This window comes from Microcaecilia unicolor, chromosome 1 (genome assembly GCF_901765095.1).
Source record: "Microcaecilia unicolor chromosome 1, aMicUni1.1, whole genome shotgun sequence".
Lineage (NCBI taxonomy): Eukaryota > Metazoa > Chordata > Amphibia > Gymnophiona > Siphonopidae > Microcaecilia > Microcaecilia unicolor.
In genome coordinates this window covers 618946354-618971903 of record NC_044031.1, presented here as the reverse complement: position 1 = coordinate 618971903, position 25550 = coordinate 618946354, and the positions used below count along the sequence as shown (strand labels likewise).

The following is a 25550-nucleotide window of genomic DNA, read 5'->3' as shown; positions in this document are numbered from 1 at the left end:
AATATCAGTTATACAAATATGGAAATAAGCAAGGTAAAATGCTAGCAGGAATGATTAAGCGAAAGAAAGGCCCTCAGAAAATATTATCTTTGCAAAGTGCTACAGGGGGACTGATGCATAACGATGATAAAATAAGAAATATTTTCATCATATTATAACAAGCTATATAATCCAGTTACAGAGGATCAGCTAGACCCGGGGCTATATTTATGTAATGTAGAACTATCCCAGATAACAGAAGCCCAAAAGACAATGATAAATAAACCCATAGAGCTAGACGAACTCACCAGTGTAATTAAAAATAGTAGTTTACATAAAGCGCCGGGACCGGATGGGTATAGGGCAGAGTTTTATAAGCTGTTAGAACCTGATATAGTCCAGCCCATTCAGAAATCATTACAGCAGATGGTGGGAATGGAGGCATTAGCGACAACATTACGGATGGCGGATATAGTAGTATTCCCAAAACCAGGGAAAGATCCGGTTAAACCGGAATCATACCGGCCAATTTCACTCATTAATTATGAGGCCAAATTACTGGCTGGGATATATGCCAGAAGAATGGCAAGAATATTGCCGGATCTGATCGCATCGCCCCAGGTGGGATTCATAACAGGTAGACAAGTAGTGAAGAATATGAGGCAGATATTAGCTTCATTAGAATGGGTAAAATTGAAACAGCTGGATTCGCTACTGATCAGTTTCGACGCTGAAAAGGCGTTTGATAGAGTGGATTGGGGGTTTATGTTTAGTGTGTTAGGAGCGTATGGATTTGAAGGAACATTTGTGCAGGCCATTGCAGCATTGTATAAAGAGCCACAAGCCAAAATATACGTTAATGGCAGCTACACTGCAGCGTTTGACATTGGCAGAGGGACGCGACAAGGCTGTCCATTGTCGCCCCTGCTGTTCGCTTTGACACTAGATCCGTTAATACGGACAATAATAGAAGACCCAGAAATCACGGGAGTATGTATGGGGAAACATGAATTTAAAATCTCGGCCTTTGCCGACGATCTCTTAGTTCATTTAACTAACCCAGACATAGCCTTACCGGTGCTATTAGACAGATTTAAAGAATATGGGTCTTTTTCAGGATTTAAATTAAACATGCAAAAATCAGAAAGCATGCCCACCAATGAAAATATTCCGAGCCGATGGAAAGGAGACTTTCCACTTCGTTGGACAGTGGGAGAATTTAAATACTTGGGAATTGTGCTAACAGCAGATCCGCAAAAACTGTATAGGAAAAATATAGATAAATTGCTGCAACAAACGGAGCAAACTATGGAGCGCTGGCAGGGATTACCTCTGACACTAAGTGGGAGGATTGGGCTATATGGCATGGTTGTATTCCCGAGATGGTTATATGTACTTCGACAACTCCCACTCATTATACTAAATATTGACATGAGAAGATTACGAAAATTGATTTCAAAATTTTGTTGGGGAGGGAAAAAACCTAAAGTACAATTGGAACACCTATATAGAGGGCTGCGATATGGCGGGTTGGGGTTGCCAAACCTGAAAGAGTATAACTGGGCCTGTTTGATGAGATTGGACTCTGGGAACTGAAGACTATACCCCGTGGGAGCTAGAGAAAGAATTATTTAAACCATATCATCCGTATTATCTATTACACACAAATACAACATGGATACCAAAACAGTGGAGGCGGCATATATTATTAGGCCCCATGAGGAGAGTGTGGCAGTACCTAGTACGGCTACTGGGGAAAAATCCGAGATACACGGATTTACTACCTTTGAGGGGAAATGCGGAATTTGTGCCTGGCCTAAGTTCAGACAGGTATGATACATGGGCCAAAAAAGGGTTGGTGGTTGTAGCAGATCTATTTCATGGAACAGGACAACTAAGAACACAGGAGGATATACAGGGGATAGTGGGGGTTAATAACATAGATTGGTACTCATATTTACAAGTGAAAGTCTATGTGACCAGGTTACTGAGGTTAGGATGTTCTAGGGGATTGATCCCACTTTTGGAAAATTTACTGATACCTAGGGAACAACAAAGGGTGACAGTATCAGGACTCTATGAGATAATAGCAACAAAGACACAGCCAAAGAAACTTGATATGATAGCGCAGAGATGGACGATTGATTTGGGAATACTGGTTACAGAAGAGAACCTCTTAGTACATATCAAAGAGATTAAGGATAACATACACAGTGCCAGACATAGGGAAACTCAATATAGAGTGATCATGAGAGCTTATTTTACACCGAAGCAGGCGTATTATGCGGGGCGGATACCGACGAGTGCTTGCCCTAAATGTGAGATGGGGGAGGCGTCTTTAATACATATGTTATGGGAGTGTCATCTGGTGAAGCGGTTCTGGAATGTGATACAAAGATTTTGTGAACAAGTCTTACATACACAGATTAGATTGACAGCTCGCCACTGTCTGTTAGGGTACAAAGGAAGCAGATATAATTTAAGAAATGCTGAACGCCAGTTTGTTTATAAAGCTAGTGTTATAGGGAAACAATGTATAATGCAATTATGGATACAGGAGGAAGCACCCTCATTCTGGCAATGGCGGAACAGCATGCACACCCTAGCTACATGGGAAGCTAAAGATGTCAGAAACACGATAAAGCGTAAGAAAGAATATTGGGCAATATGGGAACCATATATACAATCCCTAGGGCATAAGGCTCGAAGTTTAATACCGAATACCATACAAATACAAAGTTAGATATTCTTAATGAATGGAGGCAAGACGGAAGCTTATGGGTTAAGATAGAATCCAAAGCTATCAGACTGTTATGGTTTAATGGTGATCTATTAGACATGAGCATTTATTCACTCATCACACTGCATACTACATAAATGATATATATAGATGAGGAGATGGGGGGAGGGAGGGATGAATGGTATGTTATAATTGGATGGCGGTATATAAAGTTGAATATTGGAAATGTTAGTTAACTGAACTTTGTATAAATGTTTTGAGATTACTATGGTAAAGTGGAATTGTATTAATGGAAAAGTCATCAATTACAAAACACTGTAGGAATAATAAGGGGGGGGATGGGGGGGAGAAAGGGGGGGGGGGGAAAGGGGAAACTAGGAGACAGTTGGGGGGAAAAAAGTGTTATAATACAGCAAAGATATGTTAATGGAGGTTGCTAAATTGAGGAACAGTGTATTGAAGTATGTTATCTCTTGTACTGTTTCCAATAAAAAACGTTGAAATATAAAATACCAAAACAGTTCAAAGGAATAAATCAAAAGAAATGAATGGCATCTTTGAACTGTTTTGTTTGGTATTTTAAACAGAGCAGCGATAAGTTGTTTGGTTCTCCTGAATTGGCTAAGAGCTCTTTTCCTCTGATTAGTTCTTGTGACGTTGCTATTAAAAGAGCGAATGCCAGCAGCAAAAGTACAACCTGATTAGTGACAGCAACAGAGTAACTGAGCTCCTTAATTTGTGAAATTGTTGGCTCCACAGTTTATACACTGCTAGTCCCTGACGCAGACCTCAAAACGCTGGTCACCGTCAGACAAAGTGTGGTAGTTTCAAGCATAGTACTCCGATTATGGAGATTATATGGAGTTTCTCCTTTCTTCATTTTTTGTACTTTAATACACTAATTTGAGGTACACCAAGCTAAGGAGGTTTTTTATGCCAATGATTGCGTAACAGTACCTTTATAGACCACAGCTATATGTAAGCAGGTCTAGGTCCTACTGAAGCTTTTTCCTCCTTATACTCAGGTTATAAGACTGTAATTGTGGTAAGTGTGAGGATTTGAATTAGTTAAGTAATAAATCATTTGCACAGCTGTTACCCTATGAAAGCTTTCTTAAAGGATTATATGTAGGCACATTCGGAGCAACAAAGAAGTAGGTTAATATAGATATGATGGGTATGGGACAATGTTTTGCTGAATTATTCAGCAGGACACTTGATGACTTTGGTTAGAATATAACAACTTGGGAAGCAGGTGGAGGATCACAAACACACCTTTATTTTTGAGAACAATGTTTTGCCATTTACAATTGCTTCATTAAATAATCTTTGGACCTTTGCTGGTGTCAGGTGTGCTAACCTGAAATGTATGCAGCAGTACTTCTCCAGATAAGTTGTCATTTTTCTCTTATATTTATAACCGTTATTTAATAGGATACCCTCTCACTGCGTAGACCTTAAAAGTTATAGAAGGCATAGAATTCTGTTCAACCTAATGATGACCCCACTAGCCAAGTCACTTTCCAATCAAGGCCTTAACCCAACATAATAAAGAACAGCATAAGCATAATGGATTCCTAGGCATCGGCATTCAAATTAAATCTCAACAAAGAAAAAATACACTGCCTCATTCTTTCATCCCAACATAGCACAAACCACCCCACAGCCATACATACCCAGGAATACACTCTCTCAATCTCAGATACCCTGAAAATCCTTAACATTACCATAGACAGCAACACAAAAATTTGAAAGCGAAAAACCCCTTCGCGAAAAACTGCACTGGCTACCAAAGAACGCATTGCCTTCAAGATTTGTACTTTTGTTCACAAAATAATCCATGGATTAGCTCCGGGTTACATTAATGAATCAATCAACTTACCAATTAGAAACACAACTGAATCAGCAAGAACGTACCTAAACCTTCACTTCCCAAGATGCAAGGGCTTTAAGTATAAATCAACATATGCGTCCAGCTTTTCCTACATATGCACACAGCTCTGGAATACATTGCCAAAAGACCTGAAAACCACGAATAACCATCTAAACTTCCGAAAAAACCTAAAGACTCACCTTTTCAAAAAGACATACCCCCACAGAACAGACAAACACCGAATAATGAAACAAATTAGGAAACAGAACCCTATCATTTGCCGCAAATCCCACCCTTGCAATCTGCATGGGGCAAATCACCCCAATTCTATTTAATTGCATTTGTACTAACCAATCTGTATTGTTCACACCGGAGTCTATAACCACCTCTCCGGAACTATGTAAGCCACATTTGAGTCTACAAATAAGTGGGAAAATGTGGGCTACAAATGTAACAAAAAAAAATAAATAAAATTATAGGTCTGGATGTAACATATTGTAATCTAATGATTCCTTTATAAGTACTGTGACCTTTCCTTTTTACTGAGATTTGCTATACCGCCAAGCCTAACTGGCAGATCTAAGCAGCATACAATAAAATCAAAGTTATTTGAAAGGAACTACAATATTCTCTAATACCATCTTTCACAAACATTTTTTGAATGATGTGAAACAGGCATTGATTTTTGTGTTCCTGTACCAGTAGTTATTTTCACTTCTTCCATTTTTATGTACTGGTCAATTCTTCAGCGTTCATGCTAGAGAGCATTTTGTTATGTAGCTACTCACTGTGACAAACAAAGCCTCCCATGCATCATGTGCTTTTTTTTTTTTTTTTAATCAGGGGCAGATCAGGACACAGCTGCATGAATAAGAGTTGCCCTGCCAATTTCTTAGCCTTTTATTTAGTAAACAAAAAGATAAGCAGCCATGTAACTTAGACATATAGCTGTGGTTGGGGGGGGGGGGGGGGGGGGGGAGAGGTTTCAGGCAGCTGTTTCTCCTGGCAGGTCATGAATGGCCCTTTTTTAAAAATGTAAATATTTTCTTTTCTATATAACCATCTTAAGGGAAAATTAGGTTCTTACTTTGGTAATTTTCTTTCCTTTAATCACAGCAGATGAATCCAATAACTGATGGGTTGTATCCGCCTACCAGCAGGTGGAGATAGAGAACACTGAAAAGACTCAGGCCCTCATGATCAAAAGCAAACTCCGGCGCTAGAGGCTGTTAACACCATACTAGCACTGGAGTTTGCTGCCGACCCATGATCAGAGCCCTTGAGCACCTGAAACAACGCACTCAAGGGCTCTTAGCGCAAGTAGCATGCAAATGCATGCTGAACAGGGCTCTTAGCACAAGTAGCTTGCAAATGCATGCTAAACAGGGCTCTTAGCGCAAGTAGCTTGCAAATGCATGCTAATCAGCGCTTAACGCATTCATCCCCAATGATCAGCGTCCAGCGCGCCAAAGATTGGGTCACTGGCCACGGCAAAATCAACGTTACCTCCGAGCTGGCGTTAGACTTTGCGGATCATTGGGGAGGAATGGTGAGCCCTGTCCAGCATGTAGTTGCATGCTGGCAGGCCCCCGTTCCCCCCCAAAGCAAACGCGAACAGGGGGCTGGAGGTCCGATGGACCTCCGGTCCCCCCCCCCCCCCATGTTCAGAGAGGGCTGGAGATCCGGTGGGCCTCCAGCCCCCCCAAACCCCCAGAAATTGTGAAGTGGTCGCCTCCGGCCCGCTCTCCCACCCAGCAACGGGGGGGGGGGGGGGGGGGGGGGGGGCATGCTCGGCACAATTCGCCCGCACTTCTACATGATAATCAAAGATAATTGCGCTGCTTAGATTTGCATGCATTATCTTTGATCATCTATGCAGTAAAGCCCTGCGCTGTTCCAGCGCTATTTTTAGAGCACTGTTCGGATCAGCGCAGAGCTTTGGATCATGAGGGCCACAGTGACCCTGGACAGCTAGCTCCTTCTGCCTTCAGTATATGAAACTTCCAAAGCAGAGTGAATAAGAAAGGTAAAACAACGTAAACTTTCCTCACAGTGAACAAACGCCCCAGAACCGGAGCAATAACCAAACAAAGGAGGGACGACCTCAACCTCCTGCAATAGAACAGCATGTAGAAACTCTGAGAACTGGTCTTCAACTCCTCCCTAAGAGATACAATATCTGCATGAAAGATCTGAACAGAAAACAAAACCAAACAGGGAGGGATCATGAATTCATCTGCTGTGATTAAAGGAAAGAAAATTACCAAGGTAAGAACCTAATTTTCCCTTGTCATCAGCGGCAGATGAATCCAGTAACTGATGGGATGTACAAAAGCACTCCCTATGTAGGGTGGGAACAGGCAACTCTGCGAGCAAGCACCTGCGCTCCAAAATGCGTGTCTGCCTCCCTGCAACATCCAGTCTGTAATGCCGTACAAACGAGAGCTGAGAAGCCCAAGTAGCTGCACGACAGATCTCTTGAAGAGAAAGGACACCCGTTTCAGCCCACGAGGAGGAAATCGCTCTCGTGGAATGCGCTTTAAACGCTTCAGGCGGAGACCATCCTGAAAGCAGAAATGCAGAAAAAATGACTTCCCTGAGCCAAAAGGCTATAGTGGCCTTAGATGCCTTACACCAGCATCAAGGACCTGTAAACAATACAAAAAGGTGATCAGAAGCCCTGAAGTCATTTGACATCTGTAGATACTGCAACAGAGCCCTGCAGACATCCAAAAGACGCAATTGCCCAAAGGAATCCGGAAAGTCCTCCCTAGAAAAGGAAGGTATAAAAATGGGCTGGTTCAGGTGAAACGCTGAAACCACCTTAGACAGGAAGGAAGGCACTGTACGTACCGTTACCCCGGACTCCGAGAACTGTAGAAAAGGATCCCAACAGGAAAGTGCCTGAAGCTCAGATACGCGCCTAGCCGATGTCATGGCCACCAAAAAGACTGTCTTGAAAGTCACATCCTTCTCAGAAGCTCGCCTAAGTGGCTCGAAAGGCGAACACCGAAGAGCCTTCAACACCAGCCCCAGGTTCCAGCCCGGACACGGCGACCGCACAGGAGGACGGAGCCGAAGCGCTCCTCTGAGAAATCGGACAATATCCGGATGAGCAGCAAGGGACAAGCCAGAGACTTTCCCTCGGAAGCATGCCAACACTGCTACTTGAACCTGAAGGGAACTGTAAGCCAGGCCTTTTTGTAAGTCATCCTCTGCGACTGTAGCCCGCGTTGGTGTGACCGCTTTTGAAACACACCACGGCTCAAATTTGCACCAGATCCGAGTATAAGCTGTGGAGGTAGACCGCTTACGGGCCTGCAAGAGAGTGGAGATGACCTTGTCACCCTTGTCTCTCAATTGCGCCGTCTCAAGAGCCGTAAGACCAAACCGGCAGGGATCCTCCACAGTGACCAGACCCTGAATCAACAGGTTCGGCACCAGAGGCAAAGGAAGTGGAGCCTGCACCAGCATCTGACGGAGATCCGCGTACCACGGACGCCTTGGCCAATCCGGTGCGATGAGAAACACCAATCCTCGGTGCAGACGAATCCACAGGAGGACTTGCCCTATCAAGGGCCAAGGAGGGAACACATACAGGAGGCCCGAGGGCCAGGGTTGAGCCAGTGCATCCAACCCCGCCGAGCGAGGATCTCTCCTTCTGCTGAAAAATCGAGGGACTTTGGCGTTTGCACTTGACGCCATTAGATCCAATCCAGGAATCCCCCATTTGGCACAAATCTGAAGAAAAACTTCTTCTGCCAGTTCCCATTCTGCCAGGTCGATTTGATGTCTGCTGAGGAAATCGGCTTGCGCGTTGCCTGACCTGCTATGTGAGCTGCGGACAGCAGATGCAAGTGGAGCTCAGCCCAGTGGAAAATCTGAGCAGCCTCCGCGGCCAGTGTCCTGCACCGAGTGCTGCCCTGACAATTGATGTATGTCACCGCTGTCGTGTTATCTGACAGAACTCGGACAGGAAGCCCCTTCAGAGTCTTGTGGAAGGCCAGAAGAGGCTGGAATATCACTATCAGTTCCAAGCGATTGATGGACCACCCCGCTTGCACGGGGGCCCACTGACCCTGAGCATAGCTTCCCTGGCAATGAGCTCCCCAGCCCAAAAGGCTGGCATCCGTTACCACCAGGCACCAAGAAGGAAGCGCGAGCGGCTTTCCCTGTCGCAGCATCCTGTCGGAGAGCCACCAATCCATACTGTGCCAGGCCACAGGGAGCCACGCTAGTCTGCGTTGATATTCCTGGGATAGCGGAGACCATTGCTGAAGCAGAGCAATCTGCAGCGGCCTCATGTGAGCTCTCGCCCAGGGAACCACCTCTCAGCCGGTGACATCAATCCCAATCCTGGCCCTCCTCACCAACTATTATCCCAACTCTACAGATCTCACCGTGACCTCTCTAACCTCATCTCTATTCCTCTACTCCCCTCCTCTGCCCTTCTCTTGCGCCCTATGGAATGCCCGCTCTATCTGTAACAAACTCCCCTATATCCAGGACCTCTTTATCTCGCGTCACCTCCATCTTCTCGCCATAACAGAAACCTGGCTCTGCCCTGATGACTCTGCTTCAGTTGCAGCCCTCTGCCATGGCGGTTATCTTTTTTCACATACTCCTCGCCCTGCTGGTCGTGGGGGCTGTGTTGGACTACTTCTCTCTCCCTCCTCCAGATTTCAACCCCTTCTTCCACCTCAATCTCACTGCTTTTCCTCCTTTGAAGTCCACTCTATCCGCCTTTTCTCTCCTCTGCCTCTTCGAATAGCGGTCATTTATCGTCCCCCCTGATAAAAGTCCCTTTCATCCTCAGTGACTTTGATGCCTGGCTTGCCTTCTTCCATGATCCTTCCTCCCCCTCTCATCCTTGGTTACTTTAATATTCCTGCTAATGATCCTTCTAACTCTTATATTTCCAAGTTACTCGCTTTAACATCCTCCTTTAATCTCCAACTATGCTCCACCTCCCCCACTCATCAAAATGGTCACTGTCTTGATCTTATCTTCTCCTCTAACTGTTCACCCTCTAGTTTCCTTGCCTCTGATCTTCCCCTCACTGATCACCATCTTATAACTTTCACACTTAAATCTCCTTCCTCCCAGTCCCGTCCTATCTTATCTAATTTATTTAGGATCTTCATCTCTATCCTCCCATGTTTCAAACCTCCTCTCGACTGTGGCACCATCCACATCTGTCAACGAGGCTGTTTCTTCTTACAACAATATTCTATCATCTGCCTTAGACACTCTTGCACCTTTGATGACCCGCCCTATAAGGCGTACAAAACCCCAACCTTGGCTGACTTCTAATATCCGCTACCTACATTCCTGTACCCGCTCCACTGAACGCCTCTGGCTGAAATTTCGGGCCCTTGCTGATTTCTTACATTTTAAGTTCATGGTGACCTCCTTCCAATCTGCACTTTTACGCGCCAAACAGGATTATTATATCCAACTGACTAACTCTCTTGGCTCTAACCCTCGACTGCTCTTCACCACATTGAACTCTCTCCTCAAGGTGCCCCCTCCCCCAACTCCCCCTTCATTATCTCCTCAGACCCTTGCTGAATTCTTTCACGACAAGGTTCAAAAGATAAACCTTGCATTCTCTACCTCGCCACCTCTCCCTCCACTAGTCTGTTCCCCTCTCTCTCCTTCCCCTCATTCCCTTTCCTCAAGTTACTATAGAGGAAACTACACTTCTCCTTTCTTCCTCAAAATGTACCACCTGTTCCTCTGATCCCATTCCCATCCACCTTCTTAATGCCATCTCTCCTGCTCTTATTCCTTTTATCTGTCACATTCTCAACCTCTCACTTTCCACTGCGACTGTCCCTGCTGCCTTTAAACATGCTGTGGTCACACCTCTCCTTAAGAAGCCTTCACTCGACCCTACTTGTCCCTCTAATTACCGACCCATCTCCCTCCTTCCATTTCTCTCCAAATTACTTAAGCGTGCTGTTCACCGCCGCTGCCTTGATTTTCTCTCCTCACATGCTATTCTTGACCCACTACAATCTGGTTTTCGCCCTCTCCACTCAACCGAAACTGCGCTTACTAAAGTCTCCAATGACCTATTACTGGCTAAATCCAGAGGTCAATATTCCATCCTCATTCTTCTTGATCTTTCCGCTGCTTTTGACACTGTCGATCACAGCTTACTTCTCGATACCCTGTCCTCACTTGGATTCCAGGGCTCTGTCTTTTCCTGGTTCTCTTCCTACCTCTCCCTCCGCACCTTTAGTGTTCACTCTGGTGGATCCTCTTCTACTTCTATCCCTCTGCCTGTTGGCGTACCTCAGGGTTCTGTTCTTGGTCCCCTCCTCTTTTCTATCTACACGTCTTCCCTTGGTTCATTAATCTTATCCCATGGCTTTTCCTACCATCTCTATGCTGATGACTCCCAAATCTACCTTTCTACCCCTGATATCTCACCTTGCATCCAAACCAAAGTTTCAGCGTGCTTGTCTGACATTGCTTTCTGGATGTCTCAACGCCACCTGAAATTAAACATGACCAAAACCGAGCTTCTCATTTTTCCCCCCCCCAAACCCACCTCCCCACTCCCCCTGTTTTCTATTTCTGTTGATGGCTCTCTCATTCTCCCTGTCTCCTCAGCTCGAAACCTTGGGGTCATCTTTGACTCTTCTCTCTCCTTCTCTGCTCATATCCAGCAGATCACCAAGACCTGTCATTTCTTTCTTTACAAAATCCATAAAATCCGCCCCTTTCTTTCCGCGCACTCTACCAAAACCCTCATCCATACCCTTGTCACCTCTCGCTTAAACTACTGCAATCTGCTTCTTGCTGGCCTCCCACTTAGTCACCTCTCCCCTCTCCAATCGGTTCAAAACTCTGCTGCCCGTCTCGTCTTCCGCCAGGGTCGCTTTACTCATACTACCCCTCTCCTCAAGTCGCTTCACTAGCTCCCTATCCGTTTTCGCATCCTGTTCAAACTTCTTCTACTAACCTATAAATGTACTCATTCTGCTGCTCCCCAGTATCTCTCCACACTCGTCCTTCCCTACACCCCTTCCCGTGCACTCCGCTCCATGGATAAATCCTTCTTATCTGTTCCCTTCTCCACTACTGCCAACTCCAGACTTCGCGCCTTCTGTCTTGCTGCATCCTATGCCTGGAATAAACTTCCTGAGCCCCTACGTCTTGCCCCATCCTTGGCCACCTTTAAATCTAGACTGAAAGCCCACCTCTTTAACATTGCTTTTGACTCGTAACCACTTGTAACCACTCGCCTCCACCTACCCTCCTCTCCTCCTTCCTGTACACATTAATTGATTTGCTTACTTTATTTTTGTCTATTAGATTGTAAGCTCTTTGAGCAGGGACTGTCTTTCTTCTATGTTTGTGCAGCGCTGCGTACACCTTGTAGCGCTATAGAAATGCTAAATAGAAGTAGTAGTAGTAGTAATGGTGGCTTTCATCGACCCCAGAAGCTGAACAAAGTCCCAAGCTCGAGGGCGAGGCATCTGCAGGAGCAGACGGACCTGATTCTGAAGCTTCCATCGCCTGTGGTCGGGGCCCCAAATACTTGAGAGACTGAGAGGGGGTCAGGTGACTTTTGGGCAAACTGATCACCCAGCCCAGAGTCTGAAGAACCGTTAACTCTGGTCGTGGTGAGTCGGCTCTCGTCTGCCGAATCCGCCCTGAGTCAGATGTCGAGATACGGGTGAACTCTGATACCCTCTTGCCTGAGAAAAGCAGCTACCAACACCATCACCTTGGAAAAGGTATGGGAAGCTGTGGCTAGGCCAAAAGGCAAGGCCCGAAACTGGAAATGTTGGCCCAAAACCGCAAACCAGAGAAACCGCTGATGCGGAGGCCAAATAGGAATGTGCAAGTAAGCTGCCTTGAGGTCCAGAGACGTGAGAAACTCTCCTGGCTGTACCGCCGCAATGACAGAGCGCAGGGTTTCCATGCAAAAGTGTCGCACTCTTAGGGCCTCGTTGACTCTTCGTAAGTTGAGGATCGGTCTGAAAGACCCGCCTTTTCGAGGGACCACAAAGTAAACAGAGTAGTGACCGCAGCCGCGTTCAGCGGGAGGCACCGGAATCACCGCTCCAAGCTGCAGCAAGACTTGCAAGGTCTCCTCTACCGTCGCCCGTTTGACGGCAGTGCCGCATCGGGACTCCATAAAAGCGTCTCTCACCGGGCCACCGAATTCCAATCGGTAGCCTTCTTTGATCAGGTCCAGGACCCACTGATCCGAAGAAATCTTGGTCCACTCCTCGAGGAAGAGGGAAAGACGACCCCCTACTGCAGGAATCGATGTGTGGATCGGCGTCCCGTCATTGTGGAGGACATTCCTGAACTCCTGGCCGTTGGCCGGCCGCTGCAGAACGTTTGTCCGAGCGAAAGGAATTCCTCTGCTGAAAACGGGCACGATGAGAAACCCCAGCAGAGCGCCCCAGGCGATACCTGCGAGCTTCGCGGAAACGTGGCCTGGAAGAGGAGGGAAAAACAGGACTTTTGGAAGAAGGCCTCGGCCTATCCTCAGGTAACCAACCGTTGGAACTTAGAGTCCCTTAGGTCTTTAACAATCTTCTCCAATTCCTCTCCAAATAACAGAAGGCCCCGAAAGGGTAACCTCACCAGCCTTTGCTTAGAGGCCATGTCAGCCACCCAATGCCGCAGCCAAAGAAGACGGCGGGCAAAAACAGCCACAGCCGAAGCTCTGACCAGATCATAAAGGGCATCAGCCAAAAAGGACAGGGCAGACTCCATACGCAGACCAACCTCAGAGAGGGAACCCGCACCATCCTCGGGCTGATCAACCGCCTGCTGTAACCAGGAAAGACAGGCCCAGGCTGCATAGGAACTGCAAATAGCCGCCCTTAAGAAAAGGCCCGAGATTTCAAAGGACCACTTCAGCGCAGATTCTAGTCGCCGGTCCTGCATATCTTTCAAAGCAACCCCTCCTTCCACCGGGAGAGTGGTCTTTTTAGTCACGGCCATGACCAACGCATCCACTTTAGGCATCCCAAAAAGGGCCAAGTGATCCTCCCTCAGAGGGTAAAGCTGACCCATAGCCCTGGCTACCTTCAAAGGCCCATCAGGGTCAGACCATTAAGCTGAAATAAGCTCTTGGATGGAGTCATGCACAGGAAAAGCCCGAGAAGGCTTCTTAGTACTAGCCATCCTAGGATTAACAGAGGAGGCATCGCCCTCGGCCGGATCTTCAATAGAAAGGGCCTGCAAGGCGTCAGAAATGAGAGCTGGCAGCTCGTCGCGGTGGAAAATCCGCACCACTTTAGGATCATCCAAGTCCTGTGGCAAACAGGCACCCTCATCTGGATCGTCCATCCATGAGGGCCTGCCAGACTCCTCAGACTCCCCACAGTCTGACCACAGGGTAGAAGAGGGAGAGGCGCCACCCTCAGACGAGGAATTTACCCGTCTACGTTTAGCGTCAGTACAACGCTCGGGGGAAGAAGTAAACTCTGCAGCCAACACAGGCTATCAAAACCTGGAGGGAATCCAGTCCGCATTGTAGTGTCAGACGCCTCCGGCGGAGCTCTTTGACCTTATGCATCAGCAGCACAAATTCAGGGGAGAAAAACTCACCCTGGCCATCCGCAGCCGAATTAGGAGAAGCGGGGGAAGAAGCTCCTCTAGCAGCCTCGGAATGAGGCGTCCCCCCCGCACTCAAGACTCCTCCGCAACAGCGAGGGTCGAGCCACGCGGCGCTTCCAAAATGGCGCCCGCTGCCAGGTCCATCGAGCGGGAAGAATCACCACTCACCATGCCCGTACTAGCACGAGTGTCTAAGGAGCACGTACTGCAAAGCCCTGCTGCTGACAGCGTTTACCACAGCGGAAACAGCGCTTAACTGCTTCAGCAGTCATCGCCCGCCTGGACAGAAATATAGAAATAAAATGGCGGCCTCGCACCAAAACTTACCCCGCATAGAACGCTGTCGGCGGGAACCTCCCCAGAGGAGCTGGACACCACTCTCACCTCAGAAGACCGAGTCAACGAGCTCCAGTCAAGCTGCACTGAATCAGAATCTCTGGAGAAAGCCTCAGAAACAGCAACGCTGTATAAGCGCACCCTTTTTTTTTTTTTTTTTTAAACACTGTGAGGAAAGTTGGAGGCAGGCAGCAAACAAGGGACTCCATGAGGAGGGGGGGGGGGATAAGGAAAGGCAGGGACAGGGAACAAAACCAAGTATGCCTTCAAAGTGGGCACCACCAGCCACAACACCCCCGCTCTACTGGCAAAGCAAGGTGTGGACGTCGCTTGATCAACTCCTGGATCTCTGCCTGGGTTGGCTCCTGTGCTTTGCCAGTAGAGCGGGGGTGTTGTGGCTGGTGGTGCCCACTTTGTCTTTTCAGTGTTCTCTATCTCCACCTGCTGGTAGGCGGATACAACCCATCAGTTAATGGATTCATATGCTGCTGATGACATGGAAAGATCTATTTATAATTAATCATTAAGAAATTTATAGGCCACCAATCTAACATTCTAAATGGCTACCTACCGAAACGAAAATAAAAGCTGACATGACTAAAATGAAAAACACCACACACACATGAATTTAGCAACAAAGAGTTGAAAGTGCATTATGCTCTAAGCATTGCATAAAGCATGTCTCACAGCGTGTAGTCTATGGAAAAAAAAACACCTGCCACAGATGAGCAGCAAAGACTTTTCCACTGATAAGGAAAATTAAGTCAGGCAAGCAAATGACATCCAAGCTCAAGCCTGATTGTTTCTGTATTGTCCATTGGTCACATGCAGCTCACTCATCAAAAGGGTACAGGAGTTTCAAGCTCACACCACTTGACTAGCCCAACCCGACTTACAGGTGTCCATTGTCACCACTTCCCATTGTTAGAGGAACGGTAGCTCAGACAGTCAAATTCCTGGGTAACAACAACCACTGCATACTCTGTCAGGCAACCAGCATCCAAGGAAGATGAGGATCTACTTCTGTGTCACCAGAGACCAGCAGCTGAGATTATTGTAACAGCCACATACGAGCCCTACCACTTCCTTTGCCAACGTCCTTGACCCCAGAACCTGGATCTGCCTTGCCTGAGAAGACATATCTGTTGAACCAGTTTAGACCTCCTGGGGTCTGTGAGGAAGATCCTCTCCCATGCTGTGTCAAATAGAATGCCCAGATACTCCAGCAATTGAGTTAATTTGGTCTTCTTGAAATTGACCACCCAAACCAATGACTGCAGAAGATGGACAACATTATCTGTCGCCGCCATGTTGTCCAAATAGAACAACGCATGAATGAGCCAGTTGGCAAGATACAGGTGAACTCTGATTCACTGGTGCCAAAGGAAAGCCACCTCCACCACAACATTGGTAAAAATGTTCTTGGAGCCGTGGCGAGACCAAAGGGAAAAGCCCTGAATTGGGCACGACGGCCCATCACTGCAAAATGCAGAAACCTCTGATGCGGCAGCCTTGAGACTGAGAGTGGTGAAAAATTCTCCCACTTGAACCGAAGCTATGACTGCTCTTAGTGTCTCCATGCGAAAGCAGGACACTCTGAGGCAGTGGTTTCGATCTTTGAGATCTAAGGCCAGACAAAAGGTGCCTTCTCTTATTTGGGACAAAGATGTAGGCAGAGTACTCCCAAGAGGGAATGAGCAGTTCTCACTCCTCTAAGAGCAATGAACCAACAGACAAGCCACATGTCCTCATGGTGATGATACCAAGGATCTCACACCCTTCCACTGGGTGCCAAGAACCTGACATTTGGATATTTTGAGGACTCCAGTTAGCACTGTTACATTAAGTTAGAATATGCACCACCTAAGGCAGCAATGTTCCCTAATTTTTAAGTGAGGCCACCTTCTTTCAGGTAGAGCCAAAAATTCTTCCTATATAGGGCAGACATTACTGATTCGCGCATGCCAATTATATAATTCCCTCCCCCTTCACACACACCTTGTGCTACCAGTCAGTCTCTCTCACACACAGACAATCCCTCCCCCCAACCTTGTGCCACCAATCTTTTTCTCCTTCTCAGCCTCCTTCTCTGCTTTTTCTGCTGCATACATGCTCCAGGGCTGTGGCAGTGCGACTGGAAGGAGAGAGCCACTGCGGTATGCCCTACTGAAGCAGAGGTTGAGTCACAGTTCTGCTTTTAACCTTAGCCCAGAAAGGCAGGGTGGCAGAGTGAGGATTTGTAGCATATGGTAGGAAAACAGCAGGAAAGATCGCATCACTGCACAGACACCTGGAGGTAGGGTAAACCCAGAAGATTTGGGCCATTACAACACAGAATGTGCCACCACAAGGTACGCCTCAAAAGAAACAAAGATTTGTGCAAGGAACTCCCAGACAGATCTCTTGCTTCCCTTCGCTTACCAAAGCCCCACCTCCACAAAAAAAAAAAAAAGAAGCCTATAACAAAGGGGTCCACACTCAAGTCCTCAGGATATGCCACTGGCTCGTGGGCCTTGCAATGCAGATCACTGACCTAGTGTAAGAAAGTGCCTTAAGTATACAGTTTCTCTTCTGCTCAGCCAACCATGACTTCTCAGAGCCAGGCTTAACTTTTCTCCATGAATTATGCACAGCGCGTGACACTAACACAAGGACCACAGCTGACATGCCCAATGGGTATTTTTAGAACATCACCAAGACGATGACCTTAACAATCTGACTGCACTGACTCAGCCATGCACCTCTCAAGTTCTGTTTAATTACTAACCTGGATGCTGCATGTAAAACCTAGCTGGCAGAGACTCCTCCACATCATAAGATTTAATGAGCAGTGTTACCTATAGCACTCATCCACCCCCACCCCTGCTCTCTTAGCACAACCCAGCCAGTAATGATAAACAGAAATGCAGCTTTGACAGTGACACACAAGACTCAAGCCAGTAGTATTCGTCAGTCCCTCACAACCCACCCTTCCTCTTAGAACAGCCTGCCAGTAACCAGAGCAGTCAATGATTACCTTAGAAATGTGCCACCTTCTAATTGTGTTCCCTTTGTCCAAGAGGGAAGAATGTCTGACCTCTCAAAAGGGAAATCTCTGTTTCATTATATTAATTTCTTTAACAGAGGAGATGTTGCCTGCTGAAAGGCCAGCAGTTGTCTTGGGTGCTGACACAACATGGCTTTGCTGCTAAGCAGCAAATCTAGAGGCTTTATCAAGCACCCAAAGCAGTAGAGGCCAGAATGCTTCAACCATACCACAAGATAGGACTGCACTATAGCTTGCACCCTAGAAGCTTTAACCCCTTTTTTAAACAGCCCCCACCCCGTTCATTCCTTTAGGCAATACCTGTGGCAGCAGGACCCTTCAGTCTGTAAGCACAGAAGAGGGTCCAACCCTCAGTTCTCTGAATGTTGCCTAAGGCAGTATTTCCCAAGTCCAGTCCTGGAGTACTCCTTGCCAGTCAGGTTTTCAGAATATCTTTATTTTATTTATTTGCTGCATTTGTATCCCACATTTTCCCACCTTTTTGCAGGCTCAATGTGGCTTACATTATGCGAAATAAGAACAGAGTATTATTTCGATTAAGATAAATGGAATTCATGAGAATTAGAAATAAAGAAATAATACATTACAAGATATGCAGAGAGTATTTAAAAAAAGATATAGTGGAATTAGAAAAGGATCAAAGGAGAGCAACTAAAATGATAAAAGGGATAACTAATGAGGAAAGGCTAAAGAGGTTAGGGCTCTTCAGCTTAGAAAACAGATGGCTGAGGTGGGATATGACTGAGGTTTACAAAATCCTGAGTGGTGTGGAACAGGTGGAGAATTGATTTTTCACTCTTTCAAGAAGTATAAAGACTAGGGGGCACTCGAAGCTACATGGAAAAAAAAAACATGAAGGAAATATTTTTTCACTCAGTGAATAGTTAAGCTCTGGAACTCACTGCTGGAAGATGTGGTAACAGTGGTTAGCGTATCTGGGTTTAAAAATATGTTTGGACAAATTCCTGAAGGGAAAAGTCCATAGTCTGCTATTGAGACAGACACGGGAAGCAACTGCTTGCCCTGGGATTTGTAGTATGGAGTGTTGCCACAATTTGGGTTTCGGCCAGGTACTTGTGACCTGGCTTGGCCACTGTTTGGAAAACAACAGGAAACTGGGCTACATGGACCACTGGTCTGACCCAGTATGGCTACATTTATGACCCAGTATGGCTATTCTTATGTTAAGGGGGGGGGGGGGAATATGAACAAGGTCTACAAACTTTTGAGTGGTGTAGAATGGGTAAAAGTGAATCGATTTTTCACTCTTTCAAGAAGTATAAAGACTAGGGGATACTTGGAGCTACATGGAAATACTTTTAAGTGAGGAGAGACCTTGTAGGTATCACCCTGTGACTGGCAAATGGGTTCTATCATTGGTACTGTAGGCTAAATAGCTGGATAGAATGGATGGGGTACATGATCATTTTCTGCAATCACCTATGTTTACCAGGAGCAAGGCCACCTAAGTGCAGCAGGGAACCAAAGGGGAAGACAATAAAACCAAAGGACCAATTGCCTATAAGCAATTAAGCTTCCACTATTCATAGCTGATATATATCCATGGCAGGATAGACTAGAAGGACCTACAAGTATTCATCTGCCATCTTCAATGCTATCCCGGATACCATCTAGACAATGAAACATTTGGCAATCATGGTAACAGAACGTAGACAAATTAGTAGTCACCCAGTGGAAAGAAGAATGATACTGCAGTTAGTATGCATCAAAGCTCCATGGTCAATCTGAATGTTACTAATAGTGTTAGTGGTAAGGCATAGGGTAAGATGTTGGGTAGAGACATTGAGAAAATTATTGCCAACAAAGAAGTGATGGGAGAGAGGTCATCCTAGGAATTCCTCTCATAACAAGAAAGTGGGTCCCAAGTGATTGTGCTGGCTCTTGCCAGAGGAAAGATTACGCGTCTACATAGAGGAATGGGGGTGTAAGAAGCGCCAAATGGCAAATGACGTTTAATGTGAGCAAGTGCAAAGTGATGCATGTGGGAAAGAGGAACCTGAACTATAGCTATGTGATGCAAGGTTCCACATTAGGAGTCATCGACCAGAAAAGAGATCTAGGTGTCATCGTTGATATGTTGAAACCCTCTGCTCAATGTGCACCGGCAGCTAAGAAAGCAAATAGAATGTTAGGTATTATTAAGAGCGGAATGGAAAACAAAAATGAGGATGTTATAACGCCTTTGTATCACTCCATGGAGCGACCGCACCTCTAATACTGCAATTCTGGTCAATGCATCTCAAAAATGATATAGCAGAATTAGAAAAGGTACAGAGAAGGGCGACAAAAATGAAAAAGGGGTTGGGACAACTTCCCTATGAGGAAAAGCTGAAGCAGTTAGGGCTCTTCAGCTTGGAGAAAAGACGGCTGAGGAGAAATACAATAGAGACCCATAAAATGAGTGGAGTGGAACATGAATTGCTTGTTTACTTTTTCCAAAAATACTAGCACTAGGGGACACGCAATGAAGCTACAAAGTAGTAAATTTAAAACAAATCGGAGAAAATATTTCTTCACTCAACGTATAATTAAACTCTGGAACTCGCTGTCAAAGAATGTGGTAAAAAACATTAGTTTAGCGGGGTTTAAAAAAAAGTTTGGCTAGCTTTCTAAAAGTAAAGTCCATAAGTCATAATTAAGATGGACTTGGGGAATAAAATGTATTGTACTGTTTTGGGATCTTGAGGGCAATTGTAATCTGGATTGGCCACTGTTGGAAATAGGATGCTGGGCTTGATGAATCTTCGGTCTGTCCCAGTATGGCAACACTTATAGGAGCCATCTTTTCAAACTGATTGGGGTTGCCAAGTCCAATGGAAATGACCCCTCCCTGGACATAGTTAAGGAGTTTGTTCAATACTGGGATGCTCAAGCACCCAGAGCTAACTTCTGTAATAAGAAGACATTGGTATTAGAGAGTAAGGATGTAAGAATCCCATCAGTGCTAGTACTAAAGGACAGGGAAGTATGAAAAGGTCAGTACCGGGAAAGAAGAGGCGTGGAGAGCAGATTGATGCCACGGCATGCAGATGTGGGAGTTCTGGGCAGCGCTAGGGAACTGGGTGTGGATTATGATCAGTGCCAGCAGCTAGGGTGTTAATAACCTGCTTAACCCACCAGGCTCAAGGCAGCTTACAAAGGAGATAAAAATGATATGATCTAATTACAAAGTTAACATGTAATTCCAGTACAATTATTTTTACAATACAGTAAATGTATTCAGCAAAATATTTATGAAATAACCCATGTCTTCAATGCACACCTAAATGCATATATGATTGGAAGTATTTCTTAGATCTTTAGGTAAGGCATTCCACATATATTTCTGGATGTTTACCTATTATTGATCAAGTACAGGTAGGGAACAGTGCAGCATGATAGCGGTGTTGTGAACAATCATACTATGTTAGGAAAAGGGTATGTGGGGAGATGTGCAAAAGTGCAAAGGTATGGGGTGCAAGAAGGCTGCCATAAGACAAGAAAAAGGATAGATCATAGGGTTTGCAGAGGTGAGGAAGGAAGCGGTATTAGTACAGAAGACGGTGCCAAGAAAGAGGATTCAATATTAAGTGGTGGTGGTGCTGGAGGATGCAGGGGTGTAGGAATGCTGATAAGGAGGGCAGGCTGAATTGGTGCCAAGGGGAGAAGGAAGCTAGAGGGATTATGAAGAACAGATTCTAGAAAGATGGTCAATTCCAAGATACATGAAAAACACTGCGTCAGCGTAAGGATTGTGGCTGGATGGTCCAGGAGTTAACACATTAATGTGGTGTTGATATTAAAGTGGAGGGAGTAGGTGTTGCAAGTTGGGAGAAATCTATTCTGATGAGATGTGTGACTGAAAGGGAGTAAACTAATGGGTTAATTTTATACATACCATGACAGGAATGATCCTAATTCCTATGACAGCACTCCCCCAAAACCAAAAACAATCTCAATTTCTCAGATTTGCTGCTAATACATATTTCAAGGTTTGCATTGTTCCAAAAAGAGCCTCCTTCTGGAGTTGATACAATATGCATAAGCAACATATTCAGATTTGCTTAGCCATTTCTTTTAATCAGGCCAGTGATGTCAGAAAAATACAGAAATTATTCTCTCTTAGGCATATTTTCTTGGTTTCTGTGTTTATTAGTACTTGAAAGAAACGGTGCCAGGATGCAGGTGGATGGGATGATGGGTGTATGCTATAGCGGCAGAAGAACGGTAATGATGGTGGATTGGTACTAGGATGGGTATAGAAAGAGGCTAGTGATGGATAAAGGTGAAATGTCAGAGATGGATCGGTTCTGGGGGATACGAAGGAAAAAAAACGAGAATGACAATATGGGGAGAATAGGAGAAGATGATGTGGTACAGACAGGGTACAGGAGTGGCACACTAACTGAAAAAGGGTAAGTACTATGTAGGATTAGAGAACAAAGATTAGGATGGTGGACAAGTTCAGCGAGTGGGTGAGAGAAAAGCTAACGGAGAAGGCAGTAACGGGTGAGTGCTTAGGGAGATGGAGGTAGCAACAGGTGGGGGAAGGTAATGGCTCGGTAATGAGGAAAGGGAATGACAATGGGGCAGCGGTGGGTGGGGGATGGGTAACCCCTGCATGGGGAGGGGAGGGGGAGCGATGCTCTTTCCTGACGGCCAGTACCTGGTAGACGGAAGCCTTAGGCAGGTCTAGGCACACAGTGCAGCACAACACAGAGTAGAGGCGCTCCTCAAGCCGCACACTGGTAGCTCCTAGTTCCACCTTTAGCCGCTTCTTAGGTGGCAGGTCCGGGTCTTCTTCAGATAGACTGTCGACGCCCCCGGCCTCTTCTTGCATACCGGCCACCGCTGCGGAAGGAGCCGCAACCACAGCCACAGCCCCGCCACCGGTCTCCCGATCTTCAGCACCAGACATAGCGCCACTACCCGCCCCCGAGCTCCTCTTTACGCTACACACCCCTCGCCCCGGAACCTTCACGCCGCCATCTTGCCTTCCCCTCTCCCGGCTCCAGCCCCGCCTCTTCCAATCACCGCACAACACAGCCTGCAGCTTCAGCCAATCGCAAGGCACGGAACGGCGCGCACGCTCCTCCGTCGCCTTCATTGACATCCACAACAGCCAATCGACTGCAGCAGAAACAGAACTACCACGCAATCACAGCTAGAAGACCGTGCCGATATCCCCACCTCCTCCTTTGCCGGCTCGTTCAGGGAGTCGAGCAGAGGCGTGAATTTTACCTCCCTTGAGGTGATTGGCTGGGGGATCATATGTTGTTTGTACGCTCGGGTGACGCAATATTTAAAGGGCTTGCAGCTGAAAGCTGCGAGTCCTGCGAGAGCTTGGTGTGGTCATTCAACTGGTCACAGGTTTAGTTACCTATAACTGTGGTTCTCACACTGTAAACTGGCGAAACGCATTTTCCCTATTTTCAAGTAGAGGAGTGTGGTAGCCGTGTTAGTCCACTCTTAAGGTTATCAATAGAAATCAAACAAAATAAAACATGGAAAAGAAAATAAGATGATACCTTTTTTATTGGACATAACTTTTGATTTCTATTGATAACCCTATTTTCAAGAAACGCGTATAAAAACTGTACAGTTGTGGACTTCCATTGTTTATGTTCTTATTAATGATTCAGCTGTACTCATTGGGTGCAGTGCACCGTACCGACAAAAGGTGAAACAATATTAAATCTAATTTTTTTTTAAACGCTCTATCTTTATTTATAAACCACACAATCTAGTGGTGTACAAAGACACAATGTAAAAACATTATGCTAGGATCCACTATGAAGAGGTTATGGCACCCCAGACCAACTTTTTTTTGCGTCCCCATCATGCCCCGCCTTGCACCTGTTCTGCCACTTACAGCACTTTCCATAATTTCACTCGCCCCCCACTCTCCACCAACAGCACCTTCCACAATTCCGCCCTCCCTTCCACTAACAGCACTTTCTACAATTTCTCCTTCCCCTCCCCATACCAGTAACAGCACTTGCTACAAATTTCTCTCCTTTTACTCGCTCTTCCTCCACTTATATCCATCATCTCTCTCCCCCCCCCCCCCCCCCATGGTCTGCCATCTTCCTTCTCTTTCCCCAGTTCCCTCACCCATAATCTGGCATCTCTCCTGCCCCCTTCATGGGTTCAGCACATCTCTCTTCTCCCCTACATGTCCAGGACCTCTCCCTCTTCTTCCTTATCCCCCCCCCCCCCCCTTGAGTCCAGAACCTCTCCTTCCCTCAGCACTCCCCTCATCAGGCCAGCAATCTTCCTCATTCCCTCAGACCCCAACTGAACCCAACCAACTCTTCCTCATGTTCCTTCAGCCCTCCCCCCCTCCCACCCACCCACCCATGAGTTCAACTCTTCCTCGTTTCCTCAGACCTCCCCCTAAGTCCAACAACTCTGGTTCCATGGGATGAGAGAGGCACTGGTTTCATGGAGGTGAGAAGACATGGCAATGAGAACTACTGGCTTAATGGATGAGGTTGGTGACATCACTGGTCCAGGCATTTGGCACCCTTGATCACTGGAGCCCTGGACCAGAACCTCACTTGGTCCCTAGGTTAAGCTGTCCCTGCTTTACAGGTTTAAGTTAGGCTCTTTTATGTACAAAGCCAAAGGGCATATACACATGGAAAAATCAGAAAACAAAAAGCTACATTTCAACAACACAGGAAGGTAACTGCAGACCTCTTCCCTGGCAAATAGCAGGCCAGACTCCAATTTTAGAACAGGTTCAGCATTCTAAATGCAAGGTCAGCAATTTAATTTCATAGTTCCTCTTCAAGGAAGGAAGGAAAATAACAATGTGGATATATCCAGATAAAAGCTAGAAGACCGTAAGAAAACCTACTATTCACATATCTACTATAATAAAACTCACCCTCAACGTTCTGAGGCCACTGACGTCAGTGAAGCCAAGCCCTGACTTCCTTCAAAAAGGTTCGAAGGTTCGTGGTAGTGAAGCCACCAAAATCGCTCCGGGCCCCACCCTTGAGGGCAGAGCAATGGCAGAACAAGGAAGGGGTTGGCGGGGGGGGGCGGGGGGAATCGCTCCAGGCCCCACCCTCACATCAAACATCATGACGTTGGGGGCAGAGCAATGGCAGAACAACGAAAGGGTTGGCCGGGGGGGGGGGGGGGGGGGGGGTGTTGGAGACAAAAACCTTGCTAGCGCCCGTTTTCATTTGCTCAGAAACGGGCCTCTTTTACTAGTCTTATATAAGAGCCTGACTTTAATAACAGTAAATGAAACATCAGGCGACACATCACACTTTTTGAGAAAACTGCAACATATTTCAACATCATTGGTTGCACTGAATCAAACATCAACAGTGAAGCTTAGCCAACAAGTTTTGGAACAGAGACCCCTATGAACTTATACATTTTCTTATATCTTTACCTTGGTTGGTATTGGGGCACAATTATTTTATGTTCAACAACCAGCATTACAGACTCACAGCATAACAATGGGCACTGTCATGGGTACAAGCATGGCAAATTCTACTTTTCTTTTTTTCTTCTGAATAGTTGAAACACATTAGAAGTTGGTGGCAGTTTACTGACAATGTCTTTATGGTATGCATCTGACAAACAGTGGGAGTCATTCATAATGTGGTTGAATTCAATGGAAATACATTTGAAATGTGATACTAGTAGTCTATACAGTATATATATTTTTGAATACCTTTGTAAAGAGGGGTCCATGCTGTATATTAATGTTTTCAAAATCATTTGACCATAATATATCATTATGCTTTGACAGCCTCCATTTGGTTAAGCTGTGTACTTCTCGTCCTATTGGACAGTTTCTGCTATTACGGAGAGTTTGTTCTAGTGACTATGATTTCAAACAGGCTAGAATTTTAACAGCGCATCTAAAGAAGAGGAGGGGGGGGGGGGGTCCCATATTGGGTTATTAGACAGGTGTACTTAAGATCATGATCTGCACACAGACCATTACTCCTGCTAGA

The 25550-nt window shown here is 46.0% G+C and overlaps 1 protein-coding gene across 1 annotated transcript in view; it reads right to left on the bottom strand.

The window, feature by feature from the left end:
* LOC115481110 (cysteine and histidine-rich protein 1-B-like) overlaps positions 1–22687 on the bottom strand; it is a 58099-nt gene extending 35412 nt beyond the window's left edge. Inside the window, exon 1 of the mRNA XM_030220145.1 lies at positions 22235–22687. Within this exon, the coding sequence (XP_030076005.1) occupies positions 22235–22681 (447 nt within the window). The 5' untranslated portion in view covers positions 22682–22687. The remainder of the gene's footprint in view (positions 1–22234) is intronic.
* Positions 22688–25550: the final 2863 nt, after the last annotated feature.